At 45.0% G+C, this 12,839-nt stretch overlaps 1 protein-coding gene across 3 annotated transcripts in view; it reads right to left on the reverse strand.

Moving 5' to 3' along the window:
- Positions 1-12,839, reverse strand: part of LOC122547144 (serine/threonine-protein phosphatase 6 regulatory ankyrin repeat subunit A-like) — a 213,753-nt gene that overhangs the window by 178,129 nt on the left and 22,785 nt on the right. The window contains exon 2 of one of the 3 annotated variants that reach the window (XM_087987261.1): positions 9,872-9,916. The exons of the other annotated variants lie outside the window; for them this stretch is intronic. Within the exon in view, the coding sequence (XP_087843387.1) occupies positions 9,872-9,916 (45 nt within the window). The remainder of the gene's footprint in view (positions 1-9,871; positions 9,917-12,839) is intronic. 3 annotated transcript variants of the gene reach the window in all.

The raw sequence follows: 12,839 nt of genomic DNA on the forward strand, positions 1-12,839 counted from the left end.
GCAGTTAGCTAAGGCGCTATTTGCAGGATTGTCTATAAAACTGATCTTGTAACACAAAGAGCTTTAAGAATCAAAAGCATATATTGACTATTGAGCACTAGCTTGCAGTGGAAAGCAACATAAATCCCACTGGCACCTTTCTCAATGAATATATTAAGGAAAGGGAGGCGGGTTGACTGGACTATTTCAAAGATGAGTTTGAGCATAGAATGTACTAAAGATGTGTGAGAAAATTTTTAGATGCAACTGCAGATTTAAATGCAGCAAATGTCTTATCTACACACCGGACGTCTTCAAAGGTAGAAGATTAGTGGTTATTTAATTGCAGATATATTTCTCATGGTAACCAGATATTAGCTTAAATGGGCAAAAGTGAGGACTACAGATGCTGGTGCTGGAATAGCACAGCAGGTCAGGCAGCATCCAGGGAGCAGGAAAATCGATGTTTTGGGCAAAAGCCCTTCATCAGAAATGGGCCCAGAGGAAATCTCATGCAAAACTACAGTGATGCCATTGAAATTGAATTCAATTACACAGTTGCAATGTTCATGAGTTTGATGAACACACGTTCAGACTGGGCATACCTAGATTGACATAATATGGTAACCTAGTGCCAACATAATGTCGACTCAGTGGTAGGTCAGTGAATGGACTAGCAAGGTCAAAATAGTACAGGGATAAGATATTACTTTTGATATATAGGTCTTCTGTGGTCTAACAGAAGTGGAAGAATCCTTCATAGTGTAAACGTGTTGTGCAGAACATGTCACAGATTATCTAGGGCACTCAGGGACATGGCTTGTGGGTCTTTGGCAACCTCCACATGCATCAGCACTGAGCCAGGAGTCAAATCCTATCATTTTTACCACCTGGCAAGTCACAACCCTTACTCAAATCCAATATAACTCTCTTCAACTTGCCCTCCACATGTACAATCACATGTCATGGTTATTCCTATAGTTATGTATAATAAAACAAAGATCTATGGATACAGAAGATCTGAAACAAAAACAGGAAGTGCTAGAGAAACTCAGTAGGTCTGACAACATCTGGAAAGAGAAAGACAGAGTTAATAGAGTTAATGTTCGAGACCAGGTGTGTAGGCTATACACAAAAATGACTGAAACAAAATGGGACAACACTTTCCTGTGACTGTGTGCATCTGCTCAACCAGCCTACGCTTTCAAAACCCAGAACAGTACTGACGAGCAAGTGAGGCTGTTCACCACGCATGAAATTAGAATGATGTTAAAAATTCAGTTACACCTGAAAGTCAAAATACTGCAGATACTGAGAATCCAAAATGAAACAGAAAATCAAAATATTTCTACAAGTCTGAGAGTCATGGAAGTAGAAAAAATGTAACATTGCAGGTCAATAACTTTCCAAGAAATTCCATGCAAAATCATTGACACAAAATGCCAACTCTCTTTCTCCCTTCATTGGTGCTGCATGACCTGTATATTTCCAGCTTTTCAATTTTTATTCAAACCCAGTCAAAAAGGCAACTGTACCAATGGTTTTTATAGTAAAAATATTGGTATAAAAGATAAACTCTCAAAAGTTTAATTTGATTTTAGTCTGATTAGGCATCAACTGTTTGTCCTATTGGAACATTCCTGAAGGGCTTATGCCTGAAATATTGACTCTCCTGCTCCTTGGATGCTGCCTGACCTGCTGTGCTTTTCCAGCACCACACTTTTTGAACGGCACAAAGATAGATAAATTCCCAGGATCTGATCAGGTGTACGCCAGAAATTTCTGGAAAGCTAGGGAAGTGATTGCTGGGCCCCTTGCTGAGATATTTGGATCATTGATAGTCACAGCTGAGGTGCTAGAAGACTGGAGCTAACATGTGCCACTGTTTAAGAAAGGTGGTAAGGAAAGGCCAGGGAACTATAGACTGGTAAGTCTGACATCAGTGGTGGGCAGGTTGATGGGGGGAATCCTGTGGGACAGTGTTTACATGTATTTGGAAAGGCAAGGACTAATTAGGGATAGTCAACGTGGCTTTGTGCATGGCAAATCATATCTCACTGACTTGATTGAGTTTTATGAAGAAATAACGAAGAAGATCGAGGAGGGCAGAGCAATGGAAGTGATCTACATGGCAGATGGAGTTTAATTCAGATAAATGTGAGGTGCTGCATTTTGGGAAAGCAAATCTTAGCAGGGCTTGTACACTTAATGGTAAAGTGCTAGGGTGTGTTGCTAAACAAAGAGACCTTGGAGTGCAGGTTCATAGGTCCTTCAAAGTGGAGTCGCAGGCAGATAGGATAGTGACGGCGGCGTTTAGTATGCCTTCCTTTATTGGTCATAGTATTGAGTACAGGAGTTGGGAGGTCATGTTGCAGCTGTACAGGACATTGGTTAGGCCACTGTTGGAATACTGCGTGAAATTCTGGTCTCCTTCCTATTGGAAAGATGTTGTGAAACTTGAAAGGGTTCAGAAAAGATTTACAAGGATGTTGCCAGGGTTGGAGGATTTGAGCTATAGGGAGAGGCTGAATAGGCTGGGGCTGTTTTCCCTGGAGCGTCGGAGGCTGAGGGGTGATCTTATAGAGGTTTACAAAATTATGAGGGGCATGGATAGGATTATTAGACTAAGTCTTTTCCCTGGGGTCGGGGAGTCCAGAACTAGAGGGCATAGGTTTAGGGTGAGAGGGGAAAGATATAAAAGAGACCTAAGGGGCAACTTTTTCACACAGAGGATGGTATGTGTTTGGAATGAGCTGCCAGAGGATGTGGTGGAGGCTGGTACAATTGCAACATTTAAGAGGCATTTGGATAGGTATATGAATAGGAAAGATTTGGACGGATATGGGCTGGGTGCTGGCAGGTGGGACTAGATTGGGTTGGGATATCTAGTCGGCATGGACAGGTTGGACCGAACGGTCTGTTTCCATGCTGTACATCTATATGACCCTATGACTTCAGGAAGGCGTTCAACAAGGTTCCTCATGGTAGGCTGGTTACCAAGGTTACACACAGAATGCAGGGAAATAAAGCCATTTGGATACAGAATTGGCTCGAAGGTAGAAGACAGAGGGTGTGTTGGCGGGTTGTTTTTCAGACTGGAGACCTGTGACCAGTGGTGTGCCAGAAGGATCAGTGCTGGGTCCACCGCTTTACGTCAGTTATATAAACGCTTTGGACATGAACATAGGAGGTATAAGTTAGTAAGTTTTGTAATAGAAAAAAACCGTTAACGCAGATCAGAATGTGCTAGACTGTTTCGTGCACAAGAGGAGGTCACGTGGAGACTGTTTCGCGGGCAAGAGGAGGTCACATGGGGTTAGACATCCGGGAACGCGAGAAGGCAGAGAATGGAGTCAGATCAACACCCAATCAGAAGACAATCCCACCTCAGTGATTGCATGATGTTCTGTACTACATAAAAGACTGGGTCAGGGACAGGAATGCGTCGGACTTCGTGAACTGACACACTTTGCTGTTTGTCAGGGACGGAAGACCTAGATCCAAGAGCTGTATACTTTATCCACTTACTGCTAAAATAAACTAAGAGTTTGAGACCGAATATCTTCTCCTATTGCTTCATTGAAAGAACACGCAGGACTCGGCTCACACATAGAGGAGAGTAAGCTGGTAAATTGAGCCAAAGTTCAACAATTTGGTGACCCCGACGTGATAAAGACGGAGAAGTGACGGAAAAGAGAGAAAAATAGAAACAACGGACAATTGACATCTGATGACAACAACAAGCGGCGCTGCATAAACAGGTGAGCAGACACCTGTTTATATTGAAGTTCTGCAATTGGAGATACCAAATTGATTGTTGTCATTATACTGCAAGTGTCCGAGTAATAGTAAGTGGATAAAGTATTGATATAATACGTACGGGTTTAAAGTCCCGTGGGGTTAGAGTCCCCATAAAAGCAACAAAGTTTGATACGTACAGGTTTAAAGTCCCGTGGGGTTAGAGTCCTCATAAAAGCAACAAGGTACGTAAGTGTGAGGAGGTTTAAAGTCCATTGAGCAGGATCTCATAAAAGCAACGCTCACAAATTTTGGTTTATGATTGATGTGTTGTAAGTTTTAAAATTATATTGGGGAACGTACGGAGGGTGGCAGAAAAGCCAGCAGTGTCTTGGAGACAAAGACGGTGGTGTCTCAGCGAGAGAGAGTCGGCAGTGGAAACCTAACGGTGACAACGAAACTGCTGATAATTCTCACTGAAAGGGTCAGTTGCTCGGGTGTACTCCATACAAACTGACTGACCACCGGATTTGGCTCTGATTGGGTTGGTTGCTCGGTTATATTACATCCAAACCAACTGACTACTGGACAGGAGGATTAAAAAAAACATATAAAATGGAAGGGGAATTTGATAAAGAGTGTGAAGTATACAGAGAATGTTCTTCCAACTTAATGTTGCCCGTAAAACATCAGTGGGGTAAAGCCAGAAGTCAGCTAGTCAGTGGGTTCGCAAAGAACAAACAAAAAACAATGATGGAGAAATATGACAAGGTTTGGGAAGAATTACAAAAACAGGGCAAAGTCCCTAAAGATGAGGAGAGGAAGAAATTGTTGCTATTTTTAGGAAAAGCAGAAGAGCAAGCTAAACGAGAAGTAGAAGAGCACATGAAGGGAAAGAAAGGGTCAATATTGGTTAGAAGAAAGTGGACGAAAGAAGGCGAGGAGAAAAAAAGAGAAGAGGATTCATCTGCACAACATGACATTAGCCTGTGTACCAGTAGAAACATTACAAAAGAGAGTAGGTGGTACCTCTAAAACAGAACTGGCAAAGGAGACAGAAAAGGCAGGACCATCCGTGCCATTATATCCTAAACTGCCTGGGATACAACCACCGCCCCCATATCCTGTAACACAAATGCCACTCACGTATGTTCAAGAAAGGGTGTTAGATGTGCAAGAAGTAGGAACAAGAGAGTACAAAGTAGCAAAAGAGAGACTGGCGGAAGCAGTAGAAGAAAGCATCAGAAAAGTAGAAAAACTAAGACTAGAAGCCGAACAGACAGTTAAGGAAGCGGAGGATGCAAGCAGGGTGATAATGACGCACAGCAGAAACAAAGAACAGCCAAAACAGGGGAGACATTCATCAGTGCAAGAGCCAGATTCTCACTCGACACCGTATAGTGCTGAGAGTGAAAAGAGGGGAAGATTACATGACTCAGGTCAGTTACTAGATGACGGGTTCTCAGACAGAAGGAGAGAGTTGAGGGAAGAAAGAGACAGAGAGAAATTGGATGAGGAGGAGTCTCAAAATGGTACGGAAATTGAGGACGAAGAATCCTTGACAGATGATGACCCACACACACACATACCCCGTCACTTTCACAGGCTCACTCACAATGCACATGGAACACGGCCCTCCACTGAAGCCCCTACCTGAAACAAGATATAATCTGCGTCAAAGAGACACATTACGACAACCCATAAAGTATCAGCACCACCAAATGCCATTAATTTACAGAGGCTCTTATATGGGGGATGTTTATCAGTCCTTTACATTTACTGACATGAACTGCATCCTGGATAAAATGCCCCCACCCACGGAGGGAGGTGGGCCCTGGATGACTAAATTTTGCCAATATACACTAGGCCACAAGTTAGCTATGGGCGACTGGAGAGCATTGTTGGGCAAGCAATTGAGTATGTGGGAAATACAGCAGATTGAAGCGTCTGCGGGGACCACCTTACTACCTGATTCAGACCCGTTCACGCAGCATGCCACCTGTGTGGGAAGGGTAATGAGGGATAGATTTCTGATTCCACCGGGAGCGATGCACTCACTCACCTTCACATGGAGGGTGAGGATATGCCTGCCTTTTTGCCAGATGTAAGGGCACGTGGACAGATACTGCGGGGAGCCATCCAGGGACGGGTCAGCTACAGACCACGTTATTTAGAAATGCCGTTATGGCAGGGATGCCTAAAGAAGTAAAAGAGGCAATGGAGAGTAATCCCGACATCCCAGGTTGTTCTACAGAAGTGGGAAAAACACTTGACGCATCACATGAAGCCCCACAGGACAAAACAGGATGAAGATAAACAGAGCAACGAGTCAGCTCAAGTGCAGTTGCTGAAGTTACAGCTTGATGAGGCTAGAAGGAAGGCTAATGATACAAAGAAGGCCTCCCAAAAGACGACTAATCAGATGGTTCAGCAGCCGTTGCCACAAAACAACCTCCCGAGTCTAGACCCAACACCTGATTGGATGCCATACCACCCCCACCATTGGGGCAGGCCTATAGGCGTAGCAGGAGGAATGCGTGGTAGAGGAAGGGGCCGCGGAGGACTCAGAGGTCAGCCACCCAACACCTGTTTTGAATGTGGCCAACCCGGACATTGGAGAAGAAATTGTCCCATGCTGTGGGGATCCCATGGAAGCCAGTGATCGATCCGAGGACAGTATGTCCACTCAAGTCAGCCTCCTTCTCAACAGGCTGTTCAGCCTTACCAAGCCCCAAATGCAGCTGCAGCCCCAGTGCAAGGTCAGTACCCCAAACTATGCCGGAAGGGCAGGGGTACGAATATCGACAGGGCCAGAGGATTCAGGGACATGGCAGACCCCTACATGCAAATGAGGGTAATGGACAAGAATCTGTCTTTTTTGGTTGACACAGGTGCAAGATTTTCTACCATCACTTGTGACATACCTCGGTCAAACATGTCATACTCCAGCGTCCAGTTATTAGGGTTCTCGGGTAAACCATAAAATCTGCCTTTGACATCGCCACTGATCACGAGTGGCTGGACAGACCTTCCGTCACCGGTATATTTCATCACCTGCAAGCCCTGTCAATCTGATGGGCCGCGACTTGCTGGTGAGATGCGGGGCCTCGGTTCTGTGCGGACCAGACGGACTGGTAGTGACCTTTCCGAATGGCTACTCCATGACAATGACAATGATTCACTCTGGATCCCAAATGATGCTATCAGCGGACACATCACCAACGGCAGAAGGGCAGTGGGCAGATATATACTGGGGACTCCTAGAACCCGAAAACAGGCAGAACACGGCATACAGTCTTTATACAACTAATGGCGACCCTGGGTTCATATGCTGCATCCCTATGCTCCTCCTGCAGATCCCCTCCATGTTACCCTATATTATGATAGAGATGACAATGAAATCTATCAGCATGCATTCTATCAGCACCTAGAAGGGACTCAATGGGATATTTCCTCTAGTTGTATTCTGATAGGGAAAGAAGGTGTGGCAGGTGTTGTTGAACTAACTGCAGAACAGTTGGAATGGTATGAGATGTCTGAAGAAGCTATACCTCATGTCACATTGGCCGTGCATGCTAAATATCAGGTCAAGGATCTGGGACCTATGTCCAAACGTTTGATGGCGCTAACTGATTGGGTTTGGACTCAGCTACCCGGTTTACAATATTCACCATCAGAGGAAGCCTACAGAATTATGTACAGGACAACTGACAAGGTACTGCTGGAACATAGGCAGATTGAAAGGTTTCACGGCAGGGAAAAAACAGACCATCCACACACTGCAGCAATGCTGGACACTCTACCAGATACCTTGTGGTCAGCAGGTCCAACGGACGTTGGTCACTGCAAACATGTTACACCAATCACATTCGATTTAATAGACCACACTCCGAATTGGCAGAGACAATACTCACACAAACCAGAGGCTGAAGCCGGCATTGCCAACACAATTGAAGGATTGTTAGCAGCAGGGGTGCTAGAACCCTCCCGGTCAGCCTGGAACACTCCTATCTTACCTGTAGAGAAGCTGAATACAGGTAAATATAGGATGGCGCATGATCTTAGACGGATCAATCGTGTAGTTTCTACTCCAACAGTTCCAGTTCCAAACCCTTACACTGCGATGTCTGTGCTGACCCCTGACCATAAGTGGTTCTCGTGCATTGATCTGGCCAACGCGTTCTTCTGTTTGCCCCTAGCTGATCATTTGAGGGACATTTTCTCGTTCATCTACAAAGGCCAACAATTACATTACACAAGGGTCCCTCAAGGGTTCATCTTGTCGCTGGGGGTGTTTAATCAGGTACTGAAACAGCAGCTGAAGGACCTGACGCTCCCAAAGGAGTTGGTATTGATTCAGTATGGGGATGACATTCTTCTGGTGGCACCCGACCATATTTCTTGTCTGGCAGCTACAAAGTTGTTGCTGATTCACCTGTGTAACGTCGGTTTCAAAGTCTCACGGGCTAAATTGTAATGCTGCAGACAAACGGTGTCTTTTCTGGGTAAAGTTATTTCCGCTAAAGGAACAGGTGTGTCTCCATTCCATAGATCCTCCATTCTGCATCATACCAAACCAGTCACTGTAAAAGACATGCTCTCATTTCTTGGGTTGGCAGGATACAGCAGACAATTCGTTGCATCATATGGGGAGCTCACTTTCCCTTTGAGGGCCATGGTAAATGAGCAAGGCATGAGAAATTTGTCGGCCCATTTGCAGTGGACCATGGAGGCAGACGAAAGTTTCATCTCTCTCAAACAGGCCCTAACGCGGGCTGCTGATTTAGCGGTCCTGGATTACAAAGAGCCATTTTTCCTCAATGTTTCTGAAAAATCACACACAATAAATGGTGTTCTTTTTCAGAAAAAAGCAGGAGGCAGGCAGGTGCTGATGTATGTAAGCGTTACCCTTGACCCAGTAGAGGACAGACACCTGCCATGTACAAGACATGCAGCAGGGACAGCAAAAATTCTCCAAAAGGTAGCACATATAGTCATGGGCCACTCACTAATGGTACTGACGACACACAGTATAGTGGCCTATGTGAACTCAACAGCCTTTACAATGACATCACTGCGGCAAACCAGGTTAGAGAAAATCCTGAATGCACCACATATAACTTTCACACACGAAGGAATCAACATGGCTGACAACATGGGAGAAGGAGAACCACACATGTGTGAGGAAAGGGTACAGAGAGACGTCAAAGTTAGGGCAGATTTACAGGCAATTCCATTAGTAGACCCAGAAGAAGTGCTGTTCACAGATGGTTGCTGTTACAGACATCCAACTGAAGGACTTAAAGCAGCCTATGCAGTGGTGCGACAGACAAGTGAGGGATTTGAGGAAGTGTTGACAGGAAAAGTGACAGGCAAAGAATCAGCCCAGTTGGCTGAATTACAGGCAATGATAGCTGTGTTAGAATGGTCAGAGGGAAAAACAGTAAACATCTACACCGACTCTGCATATATGGTAGGGGCTATACAGGTAGAACTCAGTCAATGGATCAAAGCAGGATTCTTAACAGCAGCAAAAATGCCAATTAAACATGAAAAAGATGTGAAAAGATTAGTGGAGGCCCTAATAAAACCTGCAGAAGTGGCAGTGGTCAAGTGTAGAGGACATGACAAAACTGATACAACAATAGCTAAGGGCAATCAGGAAGCAGACTTAGCAGCAAAAAAAGCAGCAGGATATGCACCCCAGTACATAATGATGCAAACAGAGAGAACAGTGTATGACCTGCTGCCCACCTGCGATGCAAATGTGTTAATAAAAGAGCAGCAGAAAGCCTCTCCTCATGAACTGACAGTATGGAGAGAGAGAGGGGCCACAGAGTCAGAAGGGATTTGAAGCTCACCGGACAGTAGACCAGTCCTACCCCCAGGTTTGATAGCTTCCATGCTCCAGGAAGCTCATGGGTTGACACACTGTGGAAAAACGCAGATGCAGAGGTATTTGACACATTGGTGGCATCCATTCTTGCCAGCAATGATTGAAAATTACATCAGAGAATGTAAAATGTGTACAGAATACAATGTAAAAGCAACAGTGAAACCACACGAGGGAAAATTCCCTCTCCCAAGAATGCCAGGTCAGGAAATAGTGATTGACTACACTGACATGATAGAGAGAGTAAACGGATACCGGTACCTTTTGGAGCAGTGGATGCATACACTGGTTGGCCAGAAGCGATACCTGCGAAAAAGGAAGACGCAAAAACAGTGATCAAATTCTTGATAAACCAATACATTCCAATGCATGGGTTTCCAAAGAGAGTCAGGTCAGATAATGGCACACATTTCAAGAACAAAGACCTGCAAGAAGTTGAAGTAGCTTTAGGACTGAAACATGCATTTGGAACAGTGTACCATCCTCAGTCACAGGGAAAAGTGGAAAGAATGAATCAGTCCATAAAAGGAAAAATAGGAAAAGTGTGTGCACGAACAAAGTTAAGCTGGGTGGATGCCCTACCCTTAGCTTTAATGTCCATTAGAAGCTCAGTAAATTCTATCACAGGGTTCACACCGTACAAGCTAACAACAGGGCAGCAGCTCCCGGGACCGGGAGCTGGAATACAGATGTTAGAGGGAGGAGGAGCCTCTCTAAGGTACAAACTTTACTATGACCAACTAACAGCTTTGGTGTCAGCTTTCTCCAAACAGGTTGGATCGGCAAAGGGGGACCTACAGAGCCAGGCGCCATCTACCACAGACTGGGTCCTGCTGAAGGTGATCAAACGGAAGTGGTCAGAGCCAAGATGGATAGGACCTTACAAGGTGTGGAGAGGACATCTCATGCGGTCAGACTACAGGAGAAAGCTGGCACCACTGGAGCCAGTGTGCAGCCACGGAACCGCCAACGAGAACTCTAGAACAAATAAGAACAGAAAAAGAGTAGAAGGGTCTTATACTTTTAACTTTTGCAGGAAGAGGGTCCTGGAAAAAGGGGGAGAGGTTCTAAAGATCTCCAAGGAAAGATTTTTCTGGAGAGCATAAGTGAGGACAGGACCGGAACACAAGAAGATTTTGTTTAAAACATATAGGAAAGTTGTGTAAAGGACATAATGTTTATCTCTGTAAGGAGCCCACACTACCCTAGGCTGTTGTGGTTGGGAGTTTTTGCTATGTATAAGTGTTATGCTGCTGTTAATAAGGGTATCAACCATGAGGGACAAACACAGGTGAGGGAGAAAGTCCCAGGAACAAAAGATCAACAGGACAAGAGGCCGACAAATGTTTAAGGGAGGCAGGGAGTCGGGTACACATCAGACATGATAAAAAGCGTGGTACAACATACCAGTTTGACTTATGCAAAGTAATTGACTGTGGCCAAGATACCGGGAGCTGGAGGGGGTATGATGTAGATCTTTGCATCTACGCCATTTACTATGACCCATGCCTGTCTTGGGATCATGTATTAACATGGACTGGGTTACGATGGACACCCAAGAAGTCGTCACCCTTGGATAATAGATGGAAAGTTCGAGACCATGTGAGCCTGACTAAGGGGCAACTCGATCATTCCTCAGAGCTAAAAAATCCACTCTTGTTAACCCTGACAAGATTCGACATTAACCCTGGTCCGAAAGAGGTACAGATTTACTGTGGGATTTATGACAGAAGTTTTTATTTTGTAATAGGTGTAGATCAATCAGGAGTGGATACCATGGGACTAGTGAAGGTAACCTTAGTGGACCTTCCTACGAACCAGCCACAAACCGAAAACACAACAAGTATGGTGGTAGAACCAAGTTCAGGAGTTGTGGTAATAGACTACAACAACCTCACGAGAAGGGACATTATTAAATTAGCCACCAGGTACGGGGATAAGAACCTATGGCTGGACTGGATGACAGCTACTGCAACCTCAATGAATATGAGTAATTGCGTCGCGTGTTCCTCGGCCAGGCCAACCCTATTTACTACCCCAGCCCCATTGTTCCCTAATATAAACCCAGCAGGATTTCACTGCATGATGGCACTCACCATGCAGGCGGACCCTCCAAATTGTACCACTAAGTGCTATTTTCCCTCCTGTAAAGAATTCCACGTTACCTCCAGTGTTTACCCCAAGGGCCAACAATTACACTTGTTTTGCTCGAAGTTCTAATACAATCTTGGGAGACATGCCCGCTGACTGGTGTCAGGAACAATTGATGTAACTGGCTGGCAGAGTGCTAGCACAATGGTTTGGGCCAGAGCTGATCTTTTTTGGTACTGTGGAGATAGAACACTGCATGTTAGTCTACCTCCAGATTGGTCTGGAACCTGTGCAATGGTCAGGCTAGGGTTACCCTTATTCCTCTTAGGAGAACGACAACAGGGAATAAATCCGCATGCACGAAAACGCAGGGATTTGTTTGATGTCACTTCTGGCTCAACCACTTACATGGATGCAATAGGTGTTCCCCACGGTGTACCTGAAGAATATAAATTGGCAGACCAGGTAGCAGCAGGATTTGAGAATCTCCCAATTATCGGTGTTCTATTCCCAGTCACGCTGAATAAAAACATCGACCGAATTAACTATGTACATTACAATGTACTCAGGCTAGCCAACAGAACTAGAGATGCGGTGGTGGGACTCTCTGAACAACTGGTAGCGACCTCATTGATGACAGTACAAAATAGAATGGCCTTAGATATGTTGTTAGCAGAAAAGGGGGGAGTGTGCTCTATGTTCGGAGATCAATGTTGTACGTTCATCCCCAACAATACAGCACCTGATGGCTCGGTAACCAGACCGCTGGAAGGACTAAGAACCTTTCCTGAAGAAATGCATGAACATTCAGGTATTGATAACCCTCTAGGAGGCATTTTCGACTCATGGTTTGGGAAATGGAAAGGATTGATTGTGTCTGTATTTATGCCCCTTGTTGGTATGATGACTGCATTAGTGTTGTGTGGATGTTGTTGTATCCCCTGTATTAGATCTCTGTTAAACAGGGTTATCATCACAGCAATTGAAGGGAAGGCTCCCCCGCCCTACCAGATGTTACAGATGGAGACGGAAACTATGGATCTGGCAGGAAGAGAAGACTATGCATCGGAGAGCGAATGTAATGTATAAAACTGGTTTGTTGGTCTCATTTTCATGAGACCAAAAGGGGGACTTGTAA

This window comes from Chiloscyllium plagiosum, unplaced genomic scaffold (genome assembly GCF_037043375.1).
Source record: "Chiloscyllium plagiosum isolate Xiang-an unplaced genomic scaffold, Cpla_swu_hap1 HiC_scaffold_5, whole genome shotgun sequence".
In the NCBI taxonomy this organism is placed as follows: Eukaryota; Metazoa; Chordata; class Chondrichthyes; order Orectolobiformes; family Hemiscylliidae; genus Chiloscyllium; species Chiloscyllium plagiosum.